The sequence below is a fragment of the Vidua macroura genome, chromosome 11, assembly GCF_024509145.1.
Source record: "Vidua macroura isolate BioBank_ID:100142 chromosome 11, ASM2450914v1, whole genome shotgun sequence".
In the NCBI taxonomy this organism is placed as follows: Eukaryota; Metazoa; Chordata; class Aves; order Passeriformes; family Viduidae; genus Vidua; species Vidua macroura.
In genome coordinates, this window is record NC_071581.1 from 6,902,097 (window position 1) to 6,927,588 (window position 25,492).

The window sequence follows — 25,492 nt, forward strand, 5'->3', positions numbered from 1 at the left end:
TTCTTTACCACCCTTCCTGTGGACACAGGTGATAGATGCCAGCTCAGGTGAAGGAGGCCAGGTTGTCACCAACATCCCAGTGATGGTGTCAGCAAAAGCTGAGTACAGCAAGTACAGCATTGAGCCTGCCTCACCCATCAACTTCGGTGCCGTGATCAAGGGCACCAAGGAGACCCAGACTGTCGTGCTGGAGAACAAAGGCATGCTCGGCTTCAAATTCCGCATCCACCGAGCACCCAAGGAGGCATCTGCATTGGAAAGCAAAAGGTACGAGAAGCCCTGCACCACCCTTTCTGTCTGAGGAGGCACAACCCCATGGCTGGTATGTGGCAGGCAGCCATGAGACCTGGGCTATCGTCCATTTGCATCCCTGGCTTGGGGAGAGGGGGCAGAAAAAGGCCTCGGTATCCGCACGTGTAGTATGAAGCTGGTGATAGAGCTGCTCGGTCCAGCAATGGGAGCTGCAGGCTGCTCTCTGGGAGCCATCAGGAGCACAAAGGCTTTCCTCTGTGAGGAGGAAGGCCAGCTTTGGCCTCAGAGAAAGGCAGGGGAGCTCAGCATGACAGATACTTCTGCTTTCTCCTCTCAGTTCAAAGCAAGGGGAATCTGCTCCATCGCCTACAAAGCACTCAGCAAAGAAATCAAGCTCCTTGACACAGGTGGGTGACTCCTGCTCCCCAGCAGTGCTGCTGCAGGGGATATGAGAAGATGCTGCTGTGCCCAGGCTGGGGGCTCATCGCCATAGGGTGGGATGTGGTCTGCAGGATGGAGTCCAGTGTCTGCTCAGTCACCCTGGCAGTCCTGTTCTCTGGCTCTTGACCTGGAGTTGTGGGTTCAACAGAGGGGAGCAGGTCCTGTGTTTGGTAGCTGCGAGCCAGCATAGGTCTGTGAACACCACAGAAGCAAAAACATCCCCCACTGAACTCCCAGTCCACAGAGCTCAGACAACATTGCTTTTTCTTCTTCCCAGTCCCCTACCTCTCTCCCGTCATTTCTCACCGCTATTTCTGCTCTTCTGTGTTACCTATGGAGATTGAAGGATCAGAGCTGCCACCTTCATTCTTTACACTCAAACTCCTTTCTCTCTGCCACTTGGGACAGATTTGCAGCTCCTCTTGGCTTGTTGCTCTCAGCCTGGGGCTGCCTTTGGGCCATGGATTCATCCTTCCCTGCCCTGGGACTGGGTGCTTGGGCCCAGCTGGAGGCCAAGGCAGGACATTCTCTTTGCTGGGGTGCTCGAGGCACAGCTATTAGCCATCAGCTTCTCCTGGAACTTTTTCTGCAGGGTCACCTCAATCTTGGCATGTTCACGGTGTCCCCCTGCTCCGGCTCCATCCGTCCCCGGGGCCAGCAGAAGATCACAGTGGAATGCCTCGCAGAGCAGGAGGGGACATGTGAGGAGCAGCTCTACATTGACATCCTGGGCAGAGACCCCAAGGACAATCCCCTCGGCATTCCCTTTACCTTGATTGCCGAGTCCTGCGTCCCAGGTACCTACTGCCCACAGTTCCCTTGGTCACACCTGCTGCTGATCAGCACCTACACTTGCTGCTTGGATAGAGAGGCACGCTAGCCTTGGTGTCCCACCTTAAAATCCTCAGAGGTTCCAGCCCTCTTCAAGTCCACCACTGGACTCATCCCTCCCAGGCTGAGAGGGATGCATGGAAGGATAAAAGGAAAGCAATGCTCTCTAAGGCTGAGGTTGACTGAGCTCCATCCTCACAGTCAGCTCCCCCACCCAAGGCTGGGTTTGGCAGTCACCCGGGCAGAAAGGGCTTATCAAGCCTTCTGAGAGGCCAGCAGGGTCCAGATAAACCCATCAGGGAGGCTTTTCCATGCTCATCCCTCCGGTGTGTCCACAGGACTCATTGAGGATGTCACGTTAATCTTCAAGGAGTACCCGATCTGCAGCAGCACCGACCTCAGACACAAGATGCAGTCGGTGAAAGGCACGGGCCTGTTTGTCAGAGATGAGAACAGATTCATCTTCAACAATGTTCTGGTTGGGCAAGAGGCTGTAGCTCATTTCAGTATCTATAGTGCGAGCAGTCTGCCATGTGACGTGGTCCTCTCCATCAAACCCCTGCCTGGAAAGGTAAGGACAGGAGGCCAAGGTGGTGGTTACCCTCTAAGGGCCGTGTGAGAGCCTGTTTTGGTCTCCAGATGCTTCCAGATTGCTTCCTGTGGCCCAGACTAGGCTAGCTCAGTGCAGGTCAAACTGCAGGGGAGAGCAGCAGAGCCAGGGAACAGTTGTGTGGAATTCTGCATGTCTCGGGCAAGGCTTTGGCTCACACCTCTGGGTCTTCAGTGGGAGAATGGAATCCTTCTGAACCTCTCTTGGAAGCACACGCAGAGAGGGGATGTTATGAACTGACATGCCAGGGCTAAAGCAGAGCATTTCCTCAGGCTCCCTGGCTTTTCCTCCTCCTTGAAGGCCAGTTCTAGGTTATTTGCAGGGTCTTTCATGCAGTGCCCATCTCCCATATAGGCTGGGGCAGCTGCCAGTGCTCAAAACACACAGTGCAGCATTCCCTGGGAGGGCGAGAGCCTGCCCAGGGAAGCAGGAAGACACACTGTCCTGGGCTGTTCTCAGTAATGCATTTATGTATAAAACTATGTCATGTTGAAAGGTGTTTTCTCCTAACATTGCTCTCTGGGTTCCCCCAAGGAACAAACCCCTATCAAAAACATTTTCAATTTGGATCCAGTCAAGATGTCCGTTCCTGGCTCATCCTATGCCGTTGCTACGGTGACCTTCACCCCGCCAGATGAGCAGAACTACAACTGCACATTCACGGCTTCCCTTGTCATCCCAAAAGGGTAACTGACCCTATGAAATATTGGGGGAGGCCTCACTGATAGCTGCCTCTCCCCTGGGAAGGAACAGACCTCTTGTTAGCACTAATGCTTTCAGTAGCCTTAGGCAGAGTACTTGGCATGAGATGATCTGGGAGGCAGTAACTCTTAGAAAAGAAAAATTAGGCTGATGGTTTAGCCTGTATGAGGAACTACAAAGACAGGCAAATAATTAGGTGGCCAACCAGAAGTTACTGAGATGTGCTGCAGCTGAGCTGGGGGTTTCCAAGGACAAAGGCTTAGATGAAGCAGTTTCTGTACCAGCAAGTCAGCAGTGACAATTTCCTCTTTGTTTCTGTAAAATGAGATGATCCTCTGTGATTACCTGGCATTCATTAAGCTGTTGTGGAGTGATTGGAGCTGGTATGAAAGAGGAGCCTAGTTCCTCTGCCCTGGGACCTGTGTACTGGGGCTTTGACTTGCCCTTCCTCAACCCTTTAGTGGCTGAATTGGAACAAGGAAAGTCTAACTGCTAATAAGCAATTGCTTTTTTACTGTTCTTGGAAATGATCTTTACTGATGGTGACGATGATGTATTTTTGCCTTCTTGCTTTCATGCTGTGCTTTTGCTTGTTGCATAAGTCTCATCTCACTGCAGCCAGGGGATTTGCCATATCTCATCTGGTGCCTCATTTACCTGCTGTAGTGCATGATTCAATTAAGTGAAATTATTTTTAACTGTTATTGTGGAAGGCTCTGGCTCTTTGGAGCAGATTCCTCTTGCCAATGGCCCTGAGTGGATTGGGAAGAGGCTGGTGGGGGGGCTGTGTTGTGGGGTACAGGGGCACCAGGCAGGGAAAACACTCTGGCCCTTGCTGCTTCGCTTGCCCAGTGAGAAATGGGTTAGTGCCAGCTGAAATTGTTTCTGTGCCTCTCCTGCAGCTCTGTGAAAATCAAACCCCAAACCCTGACCTTCACCATCAGCGGGAGGGGGCACGAGCCGCAGCTGACAGTCGTGTGCCCGAGCGCTTGCAGCAAGAGGGGAAACGCCGTGCTGCGCTTCAAGAGGCTCCGGCTGGGGGATTCAGAGACGCTGCCCCTGGTCATCCGTAACAACGGCAGCATACCTGTCAAGGTGAGGAGGACCTGCTCAAGGGATGGTCTGGTTTGGGAACAAGTGCTTGTGGCACAGGGGACGGGTCCCAGAAAACATGGCAGACCTGGGAAGAGGTGTCAGAAATTCTTTTTAAGCAAGTGACTGACATCTGTTCTCCAAGAAGGGAGTTCTTGGAAATTTTCCATCCAGTCTTTCTTCTTTAAGTTGAACACAAGAAAGATGGTGGAAGTATTTGAGATATATATATATATATATATATATATATATATATATATATATATATATGTATGTATATAGATAGATATATATATATATGTATCTCAGGTCACCTTTTGTTCTCATGGACACGTGTGATTTCCCAGTTCACTACATTTTAAGTAGACTCAGATGTGGTTTCATTACTTTCTGTCCTGTTTGGTTCTGTGTCAGTTCTATCCAGATGCCTCTGAACACCCTTTTTTCTAGGCTGGTTTGACTTAACTTTTGTGCTAAGTGCTGTTTGTAGTGGGAGAGGTGCTGGGTTCCCATGCGGGACCAGCAGCACTGCGGTGTCAGTCCCTGTGCCATCCTGTACTCACCAGTATCGTTGTGCTCTGGGTTCCCTTTTCTCAGTTTATGTTACACCTGGAGGATAAGCATGGAGCGTTCTTCTTGAAAGGCAGGGCCTCCACACTCAGGATATTCCACACTGAAGATGTGGAAGAGGACTCCGTTGGAAACGGTAAGTTCATTAACCATGAAGTGTGATCATGCACGGAGGGAAAACGTGTGCCCTGCTCTTGGCTTCTCTGAGCAGCAGCCAGATGTTAGGCACAGTGTCGTTCCTCGGGCTCTCTGTCCCCCAAGCTTTTCTTGGGGCTTTTCTTGCAGGGTTTCCTCCTAGCCAGTTGTAGGAAGTCTTCTGTTCTTCTAGACATGGTGGGTTGAGTTGTGGGGGACTGTCACTACCTCAGTGGACCCTCTGAAGTATTTGCTGCAAGTGGGAAGGTACCAGCCTGAACAGACACAGCCCTTGAGCACACAGCCAGCAGAAGCCAAAAGCACTCTTTGGCTCAGCTTTGCATATGGCTGGAGCTGGCTGCAAGCAGATGGAATGAGGGCTGGGCATCAGCCTGCGGTTAAGCTGCTTAAGCGGTGATGTGTCTGGAGGTGGCAGTCTTGTGAACATAGGAAGAGGGTCTGGAACCACTGGGGATAGAACCTGTGCTTAGAAGACAGCTGGTTTCAACCTCTTATTCCTCATATATCCTATGGAACTATTTCCTCTGTACAGCTGTATCACTTAACTCTGATTTCCATTGCTGTGCAGAGAGCAAGCCCCCGAAGAAGCCTTTCTTCCTTCTGCATTGCGGGCAATCGACAGAGTTTGATGTCATTTTCAAACCCACGCGGGCTCGACGTCTGGAAGGGGAGATTTGTCTCTTCATGGGGGACATCTGCTCTAACAAAACCCTAGTAGAGCTGGTGGGTGAAGGCCACAAGGATGGATTCACCCTCGATGGCCTAGAGGAAGACACAACGGAGGGGAATGCTGAGAGCAGTCTGAAGAAAGACATCATTGATGGTAAGAGAGGAGAAGCTGCCAAGGTGGAGCAAGGAAGAGGAAAATGTCTGCTCATGTGTGTCCTCCCTCTAGCCAGGCCTGGGCTGTCACCCACGGGACTTGGTGGCCTGTGGGCATGGCAGCCATGCACGCAGAGCAGTGTGTGCTGTGCTGCACGTCGCTGGCTTGGGGATGTGTCAGGGTGTTTTCCTGAAGGTGGTGGGATGGGGAACTGCCTGGGGAACTTCCTTGCTCCAAGCCTTCCTCCCTCTGGGAGGAAGTATTGAACATGCAGGGGTCTGTTCACGTGAAGGGGGCAGGTGGAGCTCCCTGCATGCTGAGATCCCTTGCTCTCCTCCTTAACAGCTGTCAGAATGAATCACCTCCAGTTTGGGGACTGTCTTGTCGGGAAGCGCTGCAGCAGGACCTTCACCATCACCAACCACACCCGTAGGAAGGTCATGCGCTTTGAGTGGGAGGCAGACGCCCCATTCCAGTTCTCCCCCAAGGTGAGCGTGGACTGCTCTGCCTTTTCCCATTGCTCAAGCCCTGCCCTGCTGTTCCCAGGAGCTGGCAGGGAGTCCTCACGTACCACTGACAGCCCATTCCAGTGCCATGTAGGAGAGGCAGTCGCTGGCTTGGCTGGGCCAAGGCTGCCAGCCTTGCAGAAAAGGCTTCATGTTATGGGAGGTGGCACCTTCTGGTCATACTTTTGTCTATTAAACTTCACATAAATCCACTCTGAGGTGCAGATTCCTGGCACAGCTGCTCACCACATCAGTCCCTTGTGTTGTCAGTCCTGCCTTTGGCAGTGCTTCCAGTTTGCTCTTGACTCCCTGATTCTCCCTAGGTGGGACACCTCCATCCTGGCTGTGCCAAGGACATCACAGTGACTTTGAAATCAGATGTCCCAGCCACCTTCAGGAGGCACCTTGTGAAATGTAAGGTGACCAAGATCGACTTTGAGCTGCCACAAAGGGAGGTTCCTGACTGGGATGACCGAATGTGCACTGTCTCATGGAAGAGTACCACCAGGAAAGACTCGGGAGACAAATTCCCTAAAATAGAGAAGGTAAGAAGCAAAATGGCAAAGAAAGCCAACCCAGCTTTTACAAAAAAAAAAAAAAAAACACCATAACACCATCACTGCTGGCTGAGCAGCTCCTGCTTCCTCTGGACATTGGACAGCTGTGAGGTTCACCAGCAGTGCATTCCAGGGGAGAGGTGGATGCACAGTGACCAGACACACACGAGAAGGGGAAGCCTTTTGACAAGAGACCTTCAGCCACACACAAACCATCAGTCTGTGCCACGAGCACAGGTGTTGCAGCCCATGTTGAATGGGGGACAATGTTTTATGATTTTATCCCATTTTATGGTGGCAGAAATTTCTTCATCTCATTTGGTGCCTTTTCACCAACAAGGAGTTAAGTCTGCTGCACTCTGTCTCTTCTTTTAAAGTGGAGAGAAATCCACTTCTCCTGCACATGCTGGTGAACTCCAAGTTTTGTCTGCCTGGATACCAGAGAATTTGGTTGTGGTCTCTGTATTGTGTGGGATATCTGTCTCATCATGGAGTAGCCCAGGCACGGTATGACAGTATGGAGGAGTCCGGAGAAGGATCATCTCCAGAGACTCTTGCTTTTATTGTCACTATTGCCACGCACACTCATCTTGGGTGAAGGCTCTTTCTGAGTTTCTGGACCATTTTAAGGCCTCTAAAGCATCCTCTTTTCTATCAGAATATCTGCAGTTGGAGACTTTCCAAGTGAGATCTTTCACATCCCAAAATGCCCATCCCCAGCTCCCAGCAGTGTGGCTGTTGCTCCACACAAGACATCTGGAGAGCACTTTCTCCTAAGACAAGAAGAAAAAGGTGCTTTCTAGAACTCTTCAGTCTTGGGGTTCTCCATCTACAGAGCTCCAGCAGGGGAACTTAAACCAAATTTTGAGACCTGCTGGATTTATAGGGGACCAGGAAAAGAGTCAGTCCCTCTACAAGGTTGAAGTACAGGGACTGGAAACCAGCTATAGTCTCCATGGGGATATTAGCAGCTGTGGTAGTGACTGCTTTGATCACTGGGTAGAAACAAGTACTGTAGCAGAGCAGTCCCAATTTTGTCATCTTTCCAGGGAAGTAAAAGTGAATGGTCCTTTCTAGTCCCTCTATGAGGCTGATCTTGGAGGCCAGAAGATCCCCTTCTCAGCCAGACCTTCTGGGCTCTGCTCAGTGATTCCTCCCTTCTCTGTTTGCAGGTGGTCGAGATAGACCCAGAACCGGCTCACACTGTGGTGGAGGAGAGCAGCCAGGAGGCCGAGGTGTACCTCAGTGCCGTTGCTGCCCACAAGCAGTTGAAGAGGAAGACGATGGTGGTTCAGTTCAAGGATACCCAGCCCTCCCAGACAAGGACAACCACGTGAGTGCTGGAGGCCAGGCAGGGCCCTGAGAGCAGGAGCTGCCCTTTGCCCAGGGCTGGCCCAGTGCCTGCTTCCCAGAACTCTGCCCCAGCCCAAAGCAGCACAGGCCCATTTATGTGCACGCAAAGCCAAGCAGGAGATGGTGCTCAGGAGAGGTTCAATGCTGCCATACCTTTCTGCTGAGAACAGCCATGGGTTTGCTTTCACTGCATGTCACCTGTCCTCATCTGCTCAAGAATAAGTTTGCAGTCAAACCAAGGCCTAAAGTCCAGAGCAAGCCCCTTAGCTTCGGTGTCCTGGGCACCATGTTGGCCCTTTCCTCTTAAACATCCAGACTTGGAAATACTGTTTTGGGCCACCCAGGACAGCAGTCTGAGCGTGGCAGGGTTGCCTGGGGAAGAAGATGCTCCTCAGCAGAAAGTGATACCAGGAGTCCCTCAGACAGTGTTACTGTACTATTTGCTTTATATTTATTGGACTTTTTTTTTTATTCCTCCTTTTTGCTTTTCAGTTTCAAAATTCACAACGCAGGGAAGGAAGCCCTGGAGTACTCCTGGGATTATGCCGCAGATAGAGAACCAGTGAACAAGCCATTCTCATTCACTCTGATGCGTAAGGGCATTTCACCCCAAAACATGAATTGCTTTTTCATCCTTGTCCACACGTCCACTTTCATCAGCATCTTCCCAGCTGCAGCTGCAGAGTTTTCTCCTTGTCCCTCTCTGCCTTTCACCCTTTTCTGTTCTTGCTCTGCCACTTCTGCTCTGCAAAGGACTGACCCAGGATCTGGGGAGAGCCACGTGCTGGGTCAGGACTGGGAAGGGGGATATCAGGTCATCTCTTTGAGAAGTCTGAGACTGGGAAAAACAGTTGTGTTAACAAGTGACCTGCCCTGCAGCCACTGTCTGTGTGCAGTTCCTCACTCCAGGGCAAATGCAAAGTTACTGTCTAAAAGCAACTCTCACTGTCTAAAAGCTTTGGCACAGGAGTGTGTGCTGCAGGCAGAGACCCTGCTCCAGATGCCCTATTTCCTGCTGGAATAAAGTTCTTGGCCAGAGCTGCTCCAAGTGCATCCCAGCTCTCCCATCTACGTGCAGCAGGAGGCAGAGTTGCTGGAGCATAAGTCTTTGAAAGGTGTCCTCTTCCTCCCTGCAGGTCGGTTCCTCTCCGATGAAACTGTAAAGCATCGCAGAAAGCTGCTGCTTAGTTACTGGTGGGACCTGGAACATCCTCCTAAGATAGTTCCTAAAGTGCGGCAGCGGCGGCCTGACAGGAGGCTGCGGTTAGCCAGATTGCGGCAGGAGCGGCGAGACCGGCAGTGGCGCTGGGACTGGATGTGGCAGTGGCAGCGGCAGAATAAGGAGATGCAGGAACTGAGGCTGCAGCTGCTGCAGGAATTGGAGCAGCAGCAGCGGGATTCCGAGCAGCAGCAGCAGCAGCAGCGGGATTCCGAGCAGCAGCAGCAGCGGGATTCCGAGCAGCAGCAGCAGCAGCAGCAGGATTCCGAGCAGCAGCAGCAGCAGCAGGATTCCGAGCAGCAGCAGCAGCAGGATTCCGAGCAGCAGCAGCAGCAGCAGCAGGATTCCGAGCAGCAGCAGCAGGATTCCGAGCAGCAGCAGCAGGATTCCGAGCAGCAGCAGCAGCCCAAGCAGCCAGATCCTTCCAAGAAGAAACACCGCTCAAAGCAAAAGCATGTCTCTCTGCAGCCTGTCAGTTCCTCCCTGGAAATCTTCCCAGATTTCACCCATGACGTGCCACTGTTCTCCATCAACCCCTCCTGTGGCGTCCTTGCTCCTGGCCAGAAGCAGACCTTTCATGCGCAGTTCTCCCCAAAGTGTGTGGGGAAGTTTAAGGCCACCGTGCTGTGCAGGTGGGAAACATCTTTGCCAACTCATGCTACTGATGGGTATCACTGAATCACAGGGTGGGACAGGGTGGAAGGGACCACAGTAGGTCAACTGGTCCCACTTCCCTGCTCAGGTGGAGTCATCCCAGAGCACAGGGTTGTGTCCAGAGGGCTCTGGAATGATTCCAGTGAGGGACACTCCACACCCTCTCTGGTCAAGCTGGCACCTGCACAGGAAAGAAGTTCTTCCTCAGGTTCAGGTGGAATTTCCTGATCAGGTTCTGCCCATTGCCTCTCGTCCTATTGCTGGGCATCACCAAGCACAGCCTGGTTCGTCCCCTAACACCCTCCCATCAGTCCCTCTGACTGGGATGGGGAAGTGGGCCTGGAGCCAGGCAGCCCCAGAGAAGGCAGCAGAAACACCCACATGAGCACGAAAAGATCATCATCTGGCCTTGGTAGGGAGACACTGGGAAAAGACACTGTATGAAACATTAAGCACCTGGAGGGTTGCAAGATCTGGAACGAGAGATCTGGGGACCAGCCAGTCCCTAGCTCTGCTTCCTTTGGGACAAGCAAGGCCTGCTTCTCTACATGGAACCTCGTGTGCTGTAGTTGGTCCCCAGGCACTTAACTGGTCATGTTCCTGTCCTTGCACCTCTGCAGCCTCCATGCAGCGAGTGCAGTTGTTCAATCTGCTGCTCACTGCTTGCACAGAGAGAGGATGCAACACTGTGTGCTCTGCAAGGAGACAGAAAAGCGGCTGGCTGGGAATGTTCGTCAGGCTAATACCAGTCCCCTTCTTCCTAGGATTCCTAACCTGAAGCCAACTCAGAAGAGGGTGCGGGTGATTTTGAAAGGCACAGCCCGGGAGGAGAAGAGTCTTGGTAAACCTGAAGAGTCTGTGTTACAGCAGACAGAGCAAGGCCAGACACCCAAGAAGCAGGTGCACGGGAAACTACCACCTGAGTGACAGCATCTGTGTCAGCTGGAGCATCCGGCAGGAGCTGGCAACATCATCTCTTCTGCTGCTGATGGTCTCCCACCCTTCACCGGAGACCTCTGCAGCTACCCTTCCAAGCTCCAGTGAAGACCTCTCACTTATCTTTTAGTTACCTAAGTTAATTAACTAATTGTTAGTTGTTAATCAATTGTTCGTTAATTGTTAATTAAACAATTGGCAATAAATCGTTAATTGTCAGATTGTCTTGGTTGCAAAGACAGGTATCTGTGGGACCTCTCTGGAATGGAGAATGTAGACCCTCTTCCCTCCAAATTATTATAACTGAAATTAAGGGGCTTTCAGGCAATGATATGGGAAACGGAGTAGCAGTTTTTTACTAGCATGTGTAACAAGGCAAATAAACACCACCACTGGCAGCAACAACAAACAGAACCAGATACCAAACCACAGCCTTTCCTCGGCTGTAGGCACTTCCCCTTTGCTGTAGTTCTGGTCACAGCTGGGCAGGGAAGGGAGGCAGATAATGAATAAAGCAATTGCTAGAGAAATTTTAATTAAGCTACACCAAGGAATACACTGGTGAGCTCAAGCACTCAGTGTGATCAATTCTTAAGAACTTTTTGCTGTGAGGGAGTCTATACAGTAGCCAAACACTGACTGAGCAATGCTCAATGTGTTAAAAGATAAATAAAGTGATAAGAAAGCACCCTAGTGAGGGAAGAGCCCTAGCCCTTAGACCCTTTCAAAACATGCAAATAGATTACACTGAGTTCCCCAAAATACAGAGATGGAAATATCTTCTTGGAACAGTTGATCACCTCACCCACTGGGTAGAAGCCTTTCCTATCTCAACTGCAACTATCTCCAAAGTGGCTAAGATGCTATTAAAACAAACCATTTCCAGATATGGGCTAATTGAAAGAATAGACTCAGATAAGGGAACACACTTTACTTCAAAAATGTAACATTCTGTATGTGTTGCATTAGACATAAATTGGAGATTTCATACCCCGTGGCACCCTCAAAGCTCTGGATGTGTGGAGAGAATGAAAGCTATTCTTAAGAACCATATTACCAAGTGAATGATTGAAACCAGATTAGCATTATTATGGATCAGAACTGCTCCAAGAAAGGACAGAGGAGTTTCTCCCTATGGAATGTGGTTTGGGTTACCTTATATGGGAAGGAAGGAGAGGTTACCAGTGGCTGAAACTAATGACTTATAGCTCAGAAATTATTTGCAGGCAATTGCACTTTCTTTCACGGATCTTAGATGAAAAGGGTTGTTACCCCACATATCTAGACTTTCACATGCACCAGGTAAAAACAGGAGAAAACAGGAGATTGGGGTCTAATAAAATCCTGGAAAGATGATACAGCAGCATGGGAAGGTCTCTTTCAGCTACTTTTAACAGCTGAAACAGTTTCCAGGAGTGCAGAAAAAGAGCGGTCTCACGCTTCTCAAAGGACCAGTGGAAGCTCCTCCCCAAACTTGGACAGTGGTATGTGGCGGTGCATTGCTTTCCCCGGCCGCACGCAGCCTCTGAGAGCCTGGCTACGGCGCTGCTCCTTGGTGTGGCCGGGGTCGCCGCTTGTTCCCGGGCACGGCTTCTGTGCACCGGGAGGGTGGGCTGGCCGCTCGCTGTAACCGGGTGCTAGGGAACCGGCGAGGAGGCGAGGAATGACCAGCTCTTCCGTGTGGGAGGCTGAAGCTGTTTATTGTTGCCGCAGGGCTCCTAGGTGGAAGCGCGGTCCGCTCCTAGCGCCCGCATGGAAGAAAACGGCGCCGAGGATCCGGCGGCGCGGGGTATTATTTGGGGCAGGTCAAGGGGAACCGGGGCCCTCCCGCCCAGTAGAGACAAGCGCCGTGGCAATGACGTGGACCACAGCGACCAACAGGGATGGGACTGGGGCGGACCCCGGGTTCCGGGGCAAACAGGGTTGCGGGATCAGGGTGACTGGCAGGGAACTCTCTGGACGGGACGGGGAGTGGTTGCAGGAGTGACGGGGGGAAGCTCCAATAGCAGGCAGCCTGGAGTGAACCGCCACGGGGAGGGGAAAACATGGGGTGTGCGCGGGGTTACACAAAACTCGGCTAGCTAACATAGATCAGAGCCCCTAATCTGAACCCAGACCCCGGGATGTTGCATCCTGCAACAGTGGTACGGGGAAGTGACCCTTTAATCTTCAAAAGATGATTTATTAGTGAACGGTCAAGGGCAAAACCGGACTGACCTCTGTATTCGCCACCAGAGAGACTTCTGCTGCAGTGTGGGCTGCAATCCCTCGGGTGTTGAGCAGTGGGAATACAAATCAAACCAGACCTTGACAAAAGAGGAATAGGAAATGATGTTCTAAGACTCTGGAAATTGCTGGATGGAGGATCGCAGCTTCTGTGCTTCACCTCTACATCCTTGCAGTGTGCTGTTCTAGTGCACAGAACTAGAAGAAAGAATAGGAAGCAGGTATGGGTAACACAGAAGGTAATCTTTGATGCTGCAGTTACGCTCTGAGGTTTGCATCATCCGAGCAAGCAGGGATGGAACTGCTGATGGGAGGCACTGCACACAAGTGTATCTACAACTTACTGTACTTGAGTTGGAGCAGAACTATGGACAGCAACGTGAACTGACAAATCAGGAACTTTATAATAGACTGAATTTAACACTGACCTAATAAAAAACTGATTAATCTTATTTATAACTACGTCACAAAAGGAGCCAGTTTGTGCTGACCAAACAGGGTAATTAAATCAAGGGCTTCAGCAAAAAAAAGGATAATAAAAGGAAAGGGTGGATTGTGAAAGATGAGGTGATATTTTGCTGAAGCCAAAAGGTTGTTAGGTTAAAGAGTGAAAGGTATTGGTTCTATGTGGTGTTGTTTGGACTGTTTGGATTTGTTCTGGTTGGCTCAGTGTTGGTGCTGGAACACCATGACCTTCCCAGTGTGCATGTGCCTATTTATTATATTAAGAAGAAATAGCCACTGGCGTCCCTCTGAGGGAATGAGGGAAGATGACCCTCTACTACACGGGCCAGAGAAGTCAGCACCTGGGTTTCTCTACAGAACAAGACAAATCCTCTCTGCACCCTTTGGCAGCTCCAGCTGCTTGTCTGCAGTCTATTTAATCTTAGTTTTACATGAGATGTGGTGATACATACTCTGGAGAACTGAAGACTGCTACGGGATTGAGGAGGGAGCAGGACATCTGCTACTGTGGCACATAGTCTTGGTCACACATCCCACCTCAAGCTGCTGCCACTGGAACCCTTCAGCCTCTGCTGAGTCCCAAAGGGTGACCCAGACCACCGGTCATGAGTTTCCCTGGGAAACCAAGCTTCCCCAGGGGCTTGGTTTACCCTTGGTGAACACTTTCCCAGAAATGGCTTTTCCTTTAAATACTGCTGTTGGAAATTGGAGAAAGATCTCCAGTTGGGGCCTGCCTGCATCCTGCTAAGGGGTGTCCTCATGCTATGAAAACACTTCAGCAGGACAGAGGCGTCTGCTTATTAACTCTGGGATAGAAGCAGCAGTTCTTAGCCTGGATGGGTCAGCCGAGGAAGCAGGAACTGCCGCACGATGGCATTGTCTGCTGCAGAGAGAGCAGAGGCTCTTCCAACGCAGAAAACTCCGCAGGAGCCTTTTCTGGGGGCAGAGTGCAGTGTGAGCTCCTTGCACTCGTGTTCAGGATAAAGTTACACTGCCACTAGACTGGACTAACCCTCTCAAAATGGCTTTTTCCTGATGGAGGAATCTCTCTGTTCCCAGCTCCTGGCTGAGGTGTTTGAGCAGAACAATCAGAGCCTGGCAGGAACCTGCTCTTGCAATGCCAATATTGTATGAGGGGGATGTCGCCTTACACTGAGGGAAACTGTGAGCACCTCTTTTAGAATTAGACGGTCAGGAACGAAATTAAGTCAACTGAGACAAACATTTATTGGTAAGGAAAAAAACAAAGAAGAGTTACTCTACTAAAGATGGCTAGAAAAGACAGAGCAAGAGGAAGAAAAATGGGAAAGGAATTGGTGGGAGAGAGAGACAGAGGCCTGGCTTGGAGGTGGGGAGGGCTGGACACAGGTGGCTCAGGGACACAGAGACGAAGCAGGCAGGACGTCAGTCAGGGATGCAGGGAGACAGGACAGATGTGAGGGCAAGCAAGACCTAGTGAGAGCCTCAGCAGGCTGGAGTCAAAGCAGAAACAAGACACAGAAGGCCCCCAGATTCAAAAAGCAAGTCTCAAAGCCCCCCCCCCCCCCCAAAAGCAAAACGCAGAGTCTCCAAAGCCCCACCCACCCCCCCACCCCCCCCCCCACTCAGAAAGCAAGTTTCATAAAAACCCCATGGCTTGTGTTGCAGTTATTTTTATGGCTCTGTCTCCTCCCAAAGTCTGCCTGCTGACAGGAATGCACTGGCCCAGTCCAATGTCCCGCTGCAGTCCATCGGCAGAGACCTTTCGCCATGGCTTGCAGGGTGTCTCTGGGGTACAGTGCCTTCGGGGTTCCCCTGCTGACAGCCTGTCCCGTGTGACACATGAACCGGCTGCCAGGCAAAGTCTCCCCAGAGACAGGGCTTTCCTCTGTCCTCTCCTCATGCCTCCTGGATGGGGCACCTCTGCAGCCCCTTCCCCATGTGCCTCTGACAACCAGGGTTGAGATAAATCACAAGTAAATTGGCTCCTCACACAGGGTAATATGCTGTCACTGGTTATGACACTGGTGGGTTTGTGCCACAGTTTCCCAATTAAATTCTCAATTTTCTCTTGTTCTAATGATTTAAGGTTACCTCCTCCCTTGTAACTTCAGTTGTTCCCTTTCTGATGTTGCTTGCCAGCAGCAGGGGATATGATCACTGTACCTGTCCATGAGAATCTTTGATAGAATTCTTGACAGCTCCCTCTAAAACTCGGCAGGACTTGGCTCTGTGTTTATCTGAGGAGGCCTGGTTCATGTCTGCCTGCTCATCCAGGGAGCAGTCTGATGGTTGTGCTGTTCAGTTGTTTCTGTAGAGCTTTTGAAGTCTCCTGCAGGCCTCAGTCTCCATAGCCCTGAAGCTGGAGCATGACTGGAGGAAGTGCGTCCTGTGTCCCTGATACTTCTCGCCCACAGTTGAATCAGGGACTCATCAATTCCGGGAGGCTGGACAGGACAAACGCAGATCCGCACCAATGTGGTGAAACGTACATTCTCCCTTTATTGTTTGTAAGATGGCAGTTTATATACACTTCAATATAGTTTACAATTGTGAGTACAATCTCATTGGCAAGCAAACATTGTTTGTCTTTGTCTTAAGGTGGTTAAAGTTTCACACTGCGGACCTATACTGCTTCACACCCAGAAAGCTCAATTACACTGTGATTACCTTAACATAATTTCTAACTGCGCTACAGACTGAATTTCCAACTGCGTCAGAGGCTTCAAGGCCTCACCAAGGCCTGTATCTGAGGCCTAGGCTGGGGTAGGTCAACCTTCTACATATAAATCATGCCCTCTTTCTCTCAGAAATCCTTCTACACACAGTACCTCAGACCACTGAACACTTCAAAGATCTCTTTCCTGTCCTAAAGGAATGTTTCATTTGGATAGGGCACACACTTTCAAAAGTAGCTCACAAACCTTTTTGAACAGCTTCACATGGATTTTCTTTTTTGATGCGCTTGCTTCCCATGAGCTGATACCAGATTCTTTTCTTTAGGGGTGTTTGTAGGGCACTGCCTTTTGTTTTCCTTTCTTCATGTTCCTACCCATGCTTCTCTCTCAAAATAGAGAAGGTTCAACGCCCCTGCCACCACTACCTTGTTAAAATAAGAGAAATGACCTGCAATGTTCACTTTCTGGAGCACTGTTTAGCTTTTTAACTTGATTAACCCAACGGTAAATTTAACTTTTCTAAACTGAAGAAACTAAACCCTTGAATTAAAGGTTTGAAAGTAGTATAAGCCTCTTCCGTCCTCCTCCTAAGGGGGTGCCTTCAAGGTGATTAGAGATCCAGCCTCTTAGTGCAGAAATTCCTTTTTGGACTACACATGCTTCATAATCCCACTGATTTCAAGGTCTCTGGGGAAACTTGGGTGACATTCAGCAAAAATAATTCTGATGCTGCAGCTCAACCAAGATAGTGTTGGTATTTGGAGCTGATTTAGTAACACAATCCCCCTTCTCTAGCTGAGATTCCAAATACTAGTCAGCATCTCCATGTTTAAAGAGAGATGCTGGCTTGCTACCTGCCATGAAAGGACATTGCTTAGCTCATGATTAAAATATGAAGCCAGAAGGTTTCTATATCTTTTTCTTATGTGGGGGAAAAAAATATCTCTTTTTATAGTGCAAAATACCAATACCCATACCAAACCTCAGTTTCCTTTGTCCTGACTTCACATCCCATGTTACTTCTTCCTAACTTTTATTTTTGGCTGTATATATAAACTGCATTTTGAATTATTTCTTCAAAGACTTCAAATGCCAGCACTTGTACTGTGATTTTACAAAGACGCTCTTGCTGAATTCCAAATTCTCATCTAAAATGGTTTCCAACTTTAATTTAAATCATCTGATAAATTAACCAGCTAGATAGAGAATTACCTCAAAGTAAGAGGAAATCAAACTGCATGCTCAGGAAGTAGTTGTGGCCCTTCCATTTTACCCTGAAAGAAAAAAAAGATTTACCCAGAGTGCCCAAGTTTTCTTGCAGGTTTTCTTACACTGGATAAAAAAGATCAAGCAAATGATAGTTTACATGGGTACCCAAGTGTGTTATGTCATACAGGGAGATAGCAGGTGTGTTCTAAACTTCCGTAGAGGAAGATCATTTCATGAGGACTTTAAAGGCCTCTACTGATGTCTCAAAAAGACAGAAACTCTTGAAAGACACAGAGATCACAATCAGGCAGTGCCAGGGCATTGTGGCAGTAAGTAGTCCTCATTTTCACCCCTTAACTGGGACTTCAAAGTCTTATGTGGCCAAGTTCTACCATTCAAATTTAAATACCTTCTCTGATCACTTGTCTAATTCACAACTTAGCAATATTCTAATCCATCTGCACAATTTCTAGAGGGAGAAGAATAAGAGTGCTGCCCCTGTACAACAAGATGTGTTTGCCACAATGAAAGAAGTCTGAGAATGCTCTACAGGCTCTCATCTCTTGACCTTTTGCACTCAGAATTTCCAAACACACTGACAAACCCTGGAGTTTATTGGACCACATCTGACTTCTCAAAAGACTGGAGCACTGAAGAATCTTTTTTCTTGGTTGCAGCCTGGAAGGCTTGCTATGCAGCTTTTACATTAATTAATCCAGAAATCACCTTTATCTAACATTTAGCTGATTATTGATGAAAAGCACATCTGAAATTATTCTAATACTTCTTCCAAGGCCCTAAATAATGTCCAGGTGTTAGAAACATAAATTACTTGTTGGTAGAATTGCTTTAAGTCTAGAGCTTAACAGGCTTCAATGACCTCAGAGCTGGGGGAGGTTAGCCAAGCTTGGGAAGAAGAACGTGATTCTGATGGCAGCCACAGAGAATGCAGAATTTACAGGCCACAAGGACACTTTGAAGAACTCCCAAGATAAGGAGGAAACTAACAAAGTCAACTCAGCAACCATGCTAAAATCAGCTCCAGCTGGGTAGAAGGCAATTCAGCCAAGGGAATATTGCAACCACCAACTCACAGCCACCGACCCAAGAAACCCACCATCTGAAAAGAGAAAGACTGAGCATGAGACTAATTAACATGGGAAGCTAAAGAATCATTTAACCAATCAAAGGCAGAATACCAGTTAATAAGAGAACCAGGTAGCTTTTAGCCAGTGAATGCTGATGCCTTTGTTTGCTAAAAATGGTGTGAAGTTTTGATGGTCAGAGAGCCAGCCTCTTGTGGCTTGCCCCCCAGCTCCCTACTTTGCACAAACAAGAGCAGAAAATAGAAATACCTCGCCTTGGGGTGTGAATTGGCACCGTGCAGTGGGCAGTGAGCCCACACTGGGGTGAGAGAAGAAACAGAATGGCACAGTCAGTCCTCTTGTGTAGTTACACTGCTGTCAGGAAATGGTCCAATTTCGGACTACAATGCCTTTTTTTCCATTATCTTCCAGTACGGTGAACTACAGCTACAGATGGAATAAGTACATAGAATCACAGAATCGTAGAATGGTTTGGGTTGGAAGGGGCTTTGAAGGTTACCTCATTCCAACCCCCTGCCATGGGCAGAGACATCTTCCAGTATCCCAGGATGCTCCAATCCCCGTCCAACCTGACCTCGGAAACTCCCAGGGTGGGGCAGCCACAGCTTCTCTGGGGAACCTGTGCCAGGGCCTCACATTCACAGGATTTATTCCTGGTATGAATTCTAAATCTACTCTCGGTCAGTATGAAGCCATTCCCCCTTGTCTTGTCACTCCAGGCCCTTGCTAACAGTCTCTCTCCATCTTTGTTGGAGCTCCTTCAGGTACTGGAAAGATCCAGTTAGGTAGCCCTGAAGCTTCTCTTCTCTGGACTGAATAATCCTAATTCTCTCAGCCTTCCCAAAGTCATAAAACTGGAACACTTATCCTAGTTTTATTATAAATACTTAGTACTGTCCCATTATCAATAGTATAAGCTTACCCAAAGAACTTCACTAGTATGCTTAACTACAAAATAAGGAACTATTTCTCTAGGTGAACGTGGCATTAAGATTTTTTGGGCCCATTTCCTAATTTACGAGTTTACTTACTAAAATCAGTATAAAAATAAGAGAGATGTGGTTTTGGTTTTGCTGTGGGTTAACTCTGACAGGCAGATAAACCCCATGTACTTTCTCATCTCTCCTCTGCAGTGAGGTGGGGCAGAGAGTCAGAAGGACAACACTGAGAAAACTTGTGGGTGCAGATAAAGACAGATTAGTAAGTGAGGCAAAGCTTTATGTGCAAGCAAAGCAAAACAATGAATTTATTCCCTGCTTCCTAGGCAGGCAGATGTTTGGCCATTTCCAGGAAAGTAGGGCCTCAGCCATAACTCCAAATGTCCCCCTTTCCTCTCTCTTTCCCCCAGCATTGCTTGCTCAGCAAGATGCCTTGTGGAACAGGATTCACCTTCCATCTGGTGGGGTGTCCCAGCTGTGTCCTCTCCCAGCTCCCCGTGCACCTCCTTGCTGCTGGGGTGGTGGGAGAAGCAGAAAAGGCCTTGACACTGTGTAAACTCTGCTTAGCAAGAGCAAAAACACTGCTGTGTTATCAGCACCCTTGAAGTTGTAAATCCCAAACATGGCATCACACCAGCCACTGTGAAGAAAAATAACTCTATTGCAGTAAAACAGAATACAGGTTCTGAACCTTGCCTGCAAACTCAAATGCATTTATTCAGTGAAAATCCCTGTTTCTACCAGCCCAAGTGAGATGCAACCTAGAAGCTATGTAATGAACAATTCCATTAGCATCTTAAGAGTTCGCAGAGGAACCCAATCTCCAAATAATTGGTGTTTATGTTTGGTTTTACGGGTAATTTTTTTCCTCCATAGGGAGAGTAGGAAAAATACAGGGAGACTAGAAGAGAATACAGCAGCATGCTAGGTTGGTTTATTAAAATCAATGAGTTAGAAAGCAGTAAGTAGCTATGGAATTGAGGAAAAGAGAATATTAATAGACCATGATAAAACACTCCACAGAAAACACAGTAATGCTAAAGAGTATCCTTTTCTTTTCTGCAGAAGGCCCACCACAGAGGGCACAACCAGGGTGGTACAAAAAGCTGCATCAAGAGCCTGTGGGGGAAAGAGAGTTCTTTGTGTTGCAATGCCTATGGAAATTCTGTGCAGTGACACTGCTCTTGTAAGAGCTGTAAATTGGTACAATGCCTTCAGGTTTAAATTCAAGCTAGACGCATCCCTGCTCCCAGAGCAGCAATCTTTCTGTTACTGCTCTTGGACTGCAGCTTCAGAACAGGCAAAACAGACCTCAGCTTAGAAGACTAAAAGCTCATTTTGGTTTCCTTGAGCAGATTCAGGAGCCACCTGTATTATACATGTAAATACTTAACAAGAAAAAAATAAGAGCCTCAAAAAGGCAGAACAGCTCGGTAATTTGTAGAAAGTGACTTTGATCAGAAATAAAATGTGCTAATAGATCGGTCTGAAGACGGCATTCAATTTTCCTGGTGATATTGTGCACTGTACTGTAACAGTGGATAACAATTGGACATAGCCACTAGGATAAGTGGATATGCTTTTCAAACTTATTCTTAGTATTCATTGAATTATTCACTGAATTCTCATCCTTCTGTACACTGTACACTTCAGAGACATTTTTTCACAAGCCTCTAACAAGTTACTCTGGATCCATAATTACTGAGAGCAAATTGAGTCAAAATGCCAAGTGGGATTACTCTTTCTCAAAGCCTGGAGTCACACAGAATGAAGCAGTACTTAAATCATCGTGTGCATCCCATACACATAACAGTCCACTTACTGACCATTGCACTTACAAAGGGAAATTCAACGTGTGCAATAATTTTTTACTTTTGCTACAAACTACCTTAAAGAATAAGCTACAAATAATATCTGGAATCTGTTCAAATTCAGGGATGGCATTGCAATACCCTAAAAATTTCTAGGGGTACCCAGTGCTGGTGCAGAGAACTGTAAATGTGTATTACTAGTTGTTATTCATATTAAGTAAAAATGGCTCAACTCAGCTTTACAAAGCAGGAAACGAGTCATGGAGAGTTGAAATGATGGAGCTGGGACAATGTAGCCAGTCTGCTTTTTGTGAGAGAGGCTCTTAAGCAGTGGCAGTAGTAATGTACTCATCTCCTGTAACTTTGCTCCCTGTGATCTGCTATCCACCTGTGCAATTTTTTCTGACCTTTTTTTTCCTACATTTCTTCAGTTGAGTACCGAAAGGAAACACAGAACTTCAATGTTACTACCAAAATAATGTATATTTTTTGCAAAATGAAAAGTACTCAGAGCTATTAGAAAACACAACAGAAGTGTTGGAATGTATAAACAATAGAAGATATTGAACAGTATTTTTACATTCTACTACATCGGCCAAATAAATGGATAGTAGGGCTTGAGGAACAAGGATATAAATGAAGTTTTGTTAAAAGGGCTTATTTTGGTCTCTATGTGGTAACTGTCATCACCATGATGTAAATACTTCCCAATCCATTTCAAGTTTCCTAAGTTGTATTGTTTTGTGATCAGCTATGATTTATTTAATTTCTGTTGTACTCATCACTGAATTATCTGAGCACAATCTCCAAACAAGCCAAATGGTAAAGTAGCAAAGGGCCATATATTGGCTTTGCCAAATCCTCTGTGAGTGCTTTCCTTTCTTTTCCTCTTTGGTTTAAAATGCAAGACATTTTCATTACTTCTGATGACGGCAAGGAACTCTAAACTGCATCTGCTGAAGGGAACTGTATAGCTCTTTTTAGTGCCTATGATCAGAGAATTGCTTCGTTGCTGCTATGATTCATACAGAGCTTCACCAGCAAGAGAAAGCCCCTGGCTAAGATAAATAAAATAATACTATTATCTTCATGCAATTCAACCTTAGGAAATGGAGGTCTCTTTCATTTTTAAAAAGCCCAAACAAATAAATCTAGCATCCTGTAGTCTTGGAGATTCCTTTGGAAATATCTTTATAATACATTCTACACAGGGATACAGGTGGGAAAAGACACGAAACCAATTTTCCTATTGATAAGAGACGTTGTGGACTATAGGGCATCACAGCAGCTTAAATAGGTGTTCTGAACATGTTTCATAATATACATCATTTCAACATAATTTCTTTCAGATTTCTTTTTGGCACTAGACAGAATTCAGTGACAATAGACTGTAAAAAAACCCAATGTTTTGGAACTCAATGTGTTAAAAACTGCCTTGACTATGCATTAAAGCAGCCAGAACATATACATCACTATGATTTTCTAACTGAATTTGTAACTACTAGAAAAATAAATAATTTAACCTAACAAAAATGTTTATAATACTTTATTCTAAAAGCAAAACATGATTTATGCTCCAGAGAAAATTACTGAGATAAAAATTGCATTCTAACTAAGGATTTGTTTTTGCCATTTATGTGTTACTTCCTTTGAGCAAAGGGATTAGCCCTTAGTCAGGTCTTCTTGTTCCTGTTAAGAATGGAAACTGATACAAAGACATCAAGTCCTTCTTGAACACAAACCTCATTGTTCTTCCAAAATGAAGTGGTGTCAAGTACGTCACGAGTATCTAGTGGGGGATATTTCTTTTGCACAATAGTCCAAGGGTTGTTTGGTTTGGTTTGGTTTGGTTTGATCTCCACACAGCATCAAACCTTGCATTTAGCTCATCTCCTTCACTTTTTGATCAACCTTCCACTGAGTCTTTGTTTCCAGTAGCAACTTCAAATGCTTCCTCTAACTTCCTCCAGAAGTATGGCAATACTACAGTCAGATTTATCCTGAGTGGCTGCTCCACACCATGAAATTCAGGCATGAACCCTCAAAACAGTATCTGATGCAGTCATATATAGGTTCCTTGGCTGAATGAAGGAACTTTATGTTCTGAAAGTAAAAGATCTGAATCGGGAGGAAATGTTGACTGCAACTGCCAGCATTTATCCACAAGTACACTGCTCCATTTCCCTTCCTTTCTGCACAGCAGTTTAAACATCACTTTCTCAAAGAAGAGATATCCCCAGCTTGATCAGCAGGTACAGAAGGTGATGAAAGAACTCTTAATTCCCTTTTGCTCAGGTTCTCACAGCATGTTCATTAATATTGTCACTGCTTGTCTATACTCATCAAACTGAGTTCTCTGTTTTCACCTTTACAGGTCCAATCACCGGCTGCTGAAGTCAGTGGAAAGCCACCACTGGAATGCTTTTACTGAAGGCTTAAGTGATATGAATGGCCATCCTGCAGCCTGTCTCTAGGGTGGTTAAATTTACAGTCCACTGTCAGAATAAATCCTGCTTTTACATCAGTGTATGCTTCTGTACTGCGTCATCAAATATTCTTAAAGAAGTGCTCAGGAATTAAATCAAACTAATGGAATCATATTATGCAAAAATATCTGCTACACATTACTTCAGTTGCCACAATTGACCTGTGCAATTACTGGTTCTACCATACGTCATGTTTCTACAAAATGGCCATCCTTCAACATTTTGACTTGCAAACAGTACACAGTTAAGGTATTTAGGATAAATTACTTTTGGTTCAGGACCAAGGGGTAATAGAGATAGCTTTAAATCAGTATGGGGAGGCTTAATCAGAAGACTCACAAACCATTGCAAAACAAATGCAGTTTGAAGGCCCAGATTCACTTCTCTGGCTCTTGCAGACTGCTGGAGTGATGCGAGTGAGCTATCCCCTAGTCTCTTCATCATTCTGGATGTCACTTAGTTGCCATATGTTATCTGCTTTACTTGCCCCAGTCACTCTCTGCTTCACCATTCATTTGAGTCAGAACTGTAACAAGATGCCAGCAGAGGGAATCTTTTGGAGACAAGTGCATGTTATTCTTTATTCAGCTGCTGCCTGCCTGGTCATGCATTCAAATGGCCAGATCTAAAGTGACAAAACCTTGTATTCCCCATTACAGCACTGAATTAGCCAAGTGCAGGGAACAGGGAAGGGATATTCATGATATTACCACGGGAGCAAGGGAGAAAAAAGCTTCCTGATCTTTAAAACAGTTGGATCTTTCGACATACTGATACTTGGACAGAAGTGAATGGCATTGCTTTAATATGTCACACATAAAATTCTTGATGGTGCTAATGAGCTGGTTCTGAGTCTTTGTCAAAACATATCTTAAGGACAACTTAAGTGGGTTTTGAGGCATCAGACTTCACTTTTGAAAACATCTGCTTGAACTTCTTGAGGTAATGGACTAATTGAAGCTTCCCCGAGGTTAGTACTATTTCTCATTTTCTCCTAACAAGTATTTATTTACTGCTTCATTTATGGCAGGCTTAGATGACAAATTCTCAGAAATGGCCTTTTAAAAATACGTTATCTAAAAGTTTTCACAGACTACAGAGGAAAAAAAAAAAAAAATTGCAAAGGAATAGGAAAATTCTCACCATTCTTCCGCTATCTCACTTTGTTACTTAAGGAAAATGTTGTACCCCAATATGTGTTATAGCTAAGATCCTTCCAACAGTTTTGGCTTCCTTCAAATACTTGAACACAGAATACATGACTCAAGATTAAATAAATGCACATTGTGAAATTAAGGGGTATTGATGAACTCTGACTGCTACAACTCCACAGCCTAAAGAGAGGGTGGTCATAATCCCCAACAGATGACAGAGAGGTCCTGAAGCTTCTTAGGATCTCAGTTGCCACCGGCAGGTGTGGTTTGATGGAAGAACTGTACCCACAGGGAGGTCTGCAGGATCACTCGCTACACACACAGCATGCTGCAGTGAAATTTGGAACTCCATAAATACATGCATCATTTTAGGCTGATTTACTCAAACCGTGGGGCCATCCACAAATTGGTACAGGGATCTAATACTGACATCATGGAACCACAACTAGTGATCCCCACAAAATCCACGCTCGGCTGCCCCAGGGGAGGCTGCAGGCACTGCCCCTCATTAACACAGGGCTAAGTGGCTGATGTCCAAGCCTCTTTAGGGACCCAAACCAAGACAGTCCCAGGGAGCTCTGGTGGATGAGTGCCTTGCAGGACACCCTGTGCTCATATTAAAGGATTTAGCTCCCCACAGGAGCCAACAAAGACCAGCATTGATCACCAGCTAAAGAGCTGTTGTATAAAGGCTTAAAAGTGCTCTACAGCAGAGTCTCAAGCTTGTGTTTCTTGCTG

At 47.0% G+C, this 25,492-nt stretch overlaps 1 protein-coding gene across 1 annotated transcript in view; it reads left to right on the forward strand.

Moving 5' to 3' along the window:
• Positions 1–10,921, forward strand: part of LOC128813016 (hydrocephalus-inducing protein homolog) — a 32,324-nt gene extending 21,403 nt beyond the window's left edge. The window contains exons 31-44 of the mRNA XM_053987759.1: positions 29–267; positions 590–659; positions 1,286–1,490; positions 1,863–2,095; positions 2,669–2,820; positions 3,739–3,931; positions 4,526–4,634; positions 5,223–5,477; positions 5,823–5,965; positions 6,307–6,528; positions 7,713–7,873; positions 8,386–8,486; positions 9,030–9,744; positions 10,531–10,921. Coding sequence (XP_053843734.1) covers positions 29–267; positions 590–659; positions 1,286–1,490; positions 1,863–2,095; positions 2,669–2,820; positions 3,739–3,931; positions 4,526–4,634; positions 5,223–5,477; positions 5,823–5,965; positions 6,307–6,528; positions 7,713–7,873; positions 8,386–8,486; positions 9,030–9,744; positions 10,531–10,693 — 2,961 coding nt within the window. The 3' untranslated portion in view covers positions 10,694–10,921. The remainder of the gene's footprint in view (positions 1–28; positions 268–589; positions 660–1,285; positions 1,491–1,862; positions 2,096–2,668; positions 2,821–3,738; positions 3,932–4,525; positions 4,635–5,222; positions 5,478–5,822; positions 5,966–6,306; positions 6,529–7,712; positions 7,874–8,385; positions 8,487–9,029; positions 9,745–10,530) is intronic.
• Positions 10,922–25,492: the final 14,571 nt, after the last annotated feature.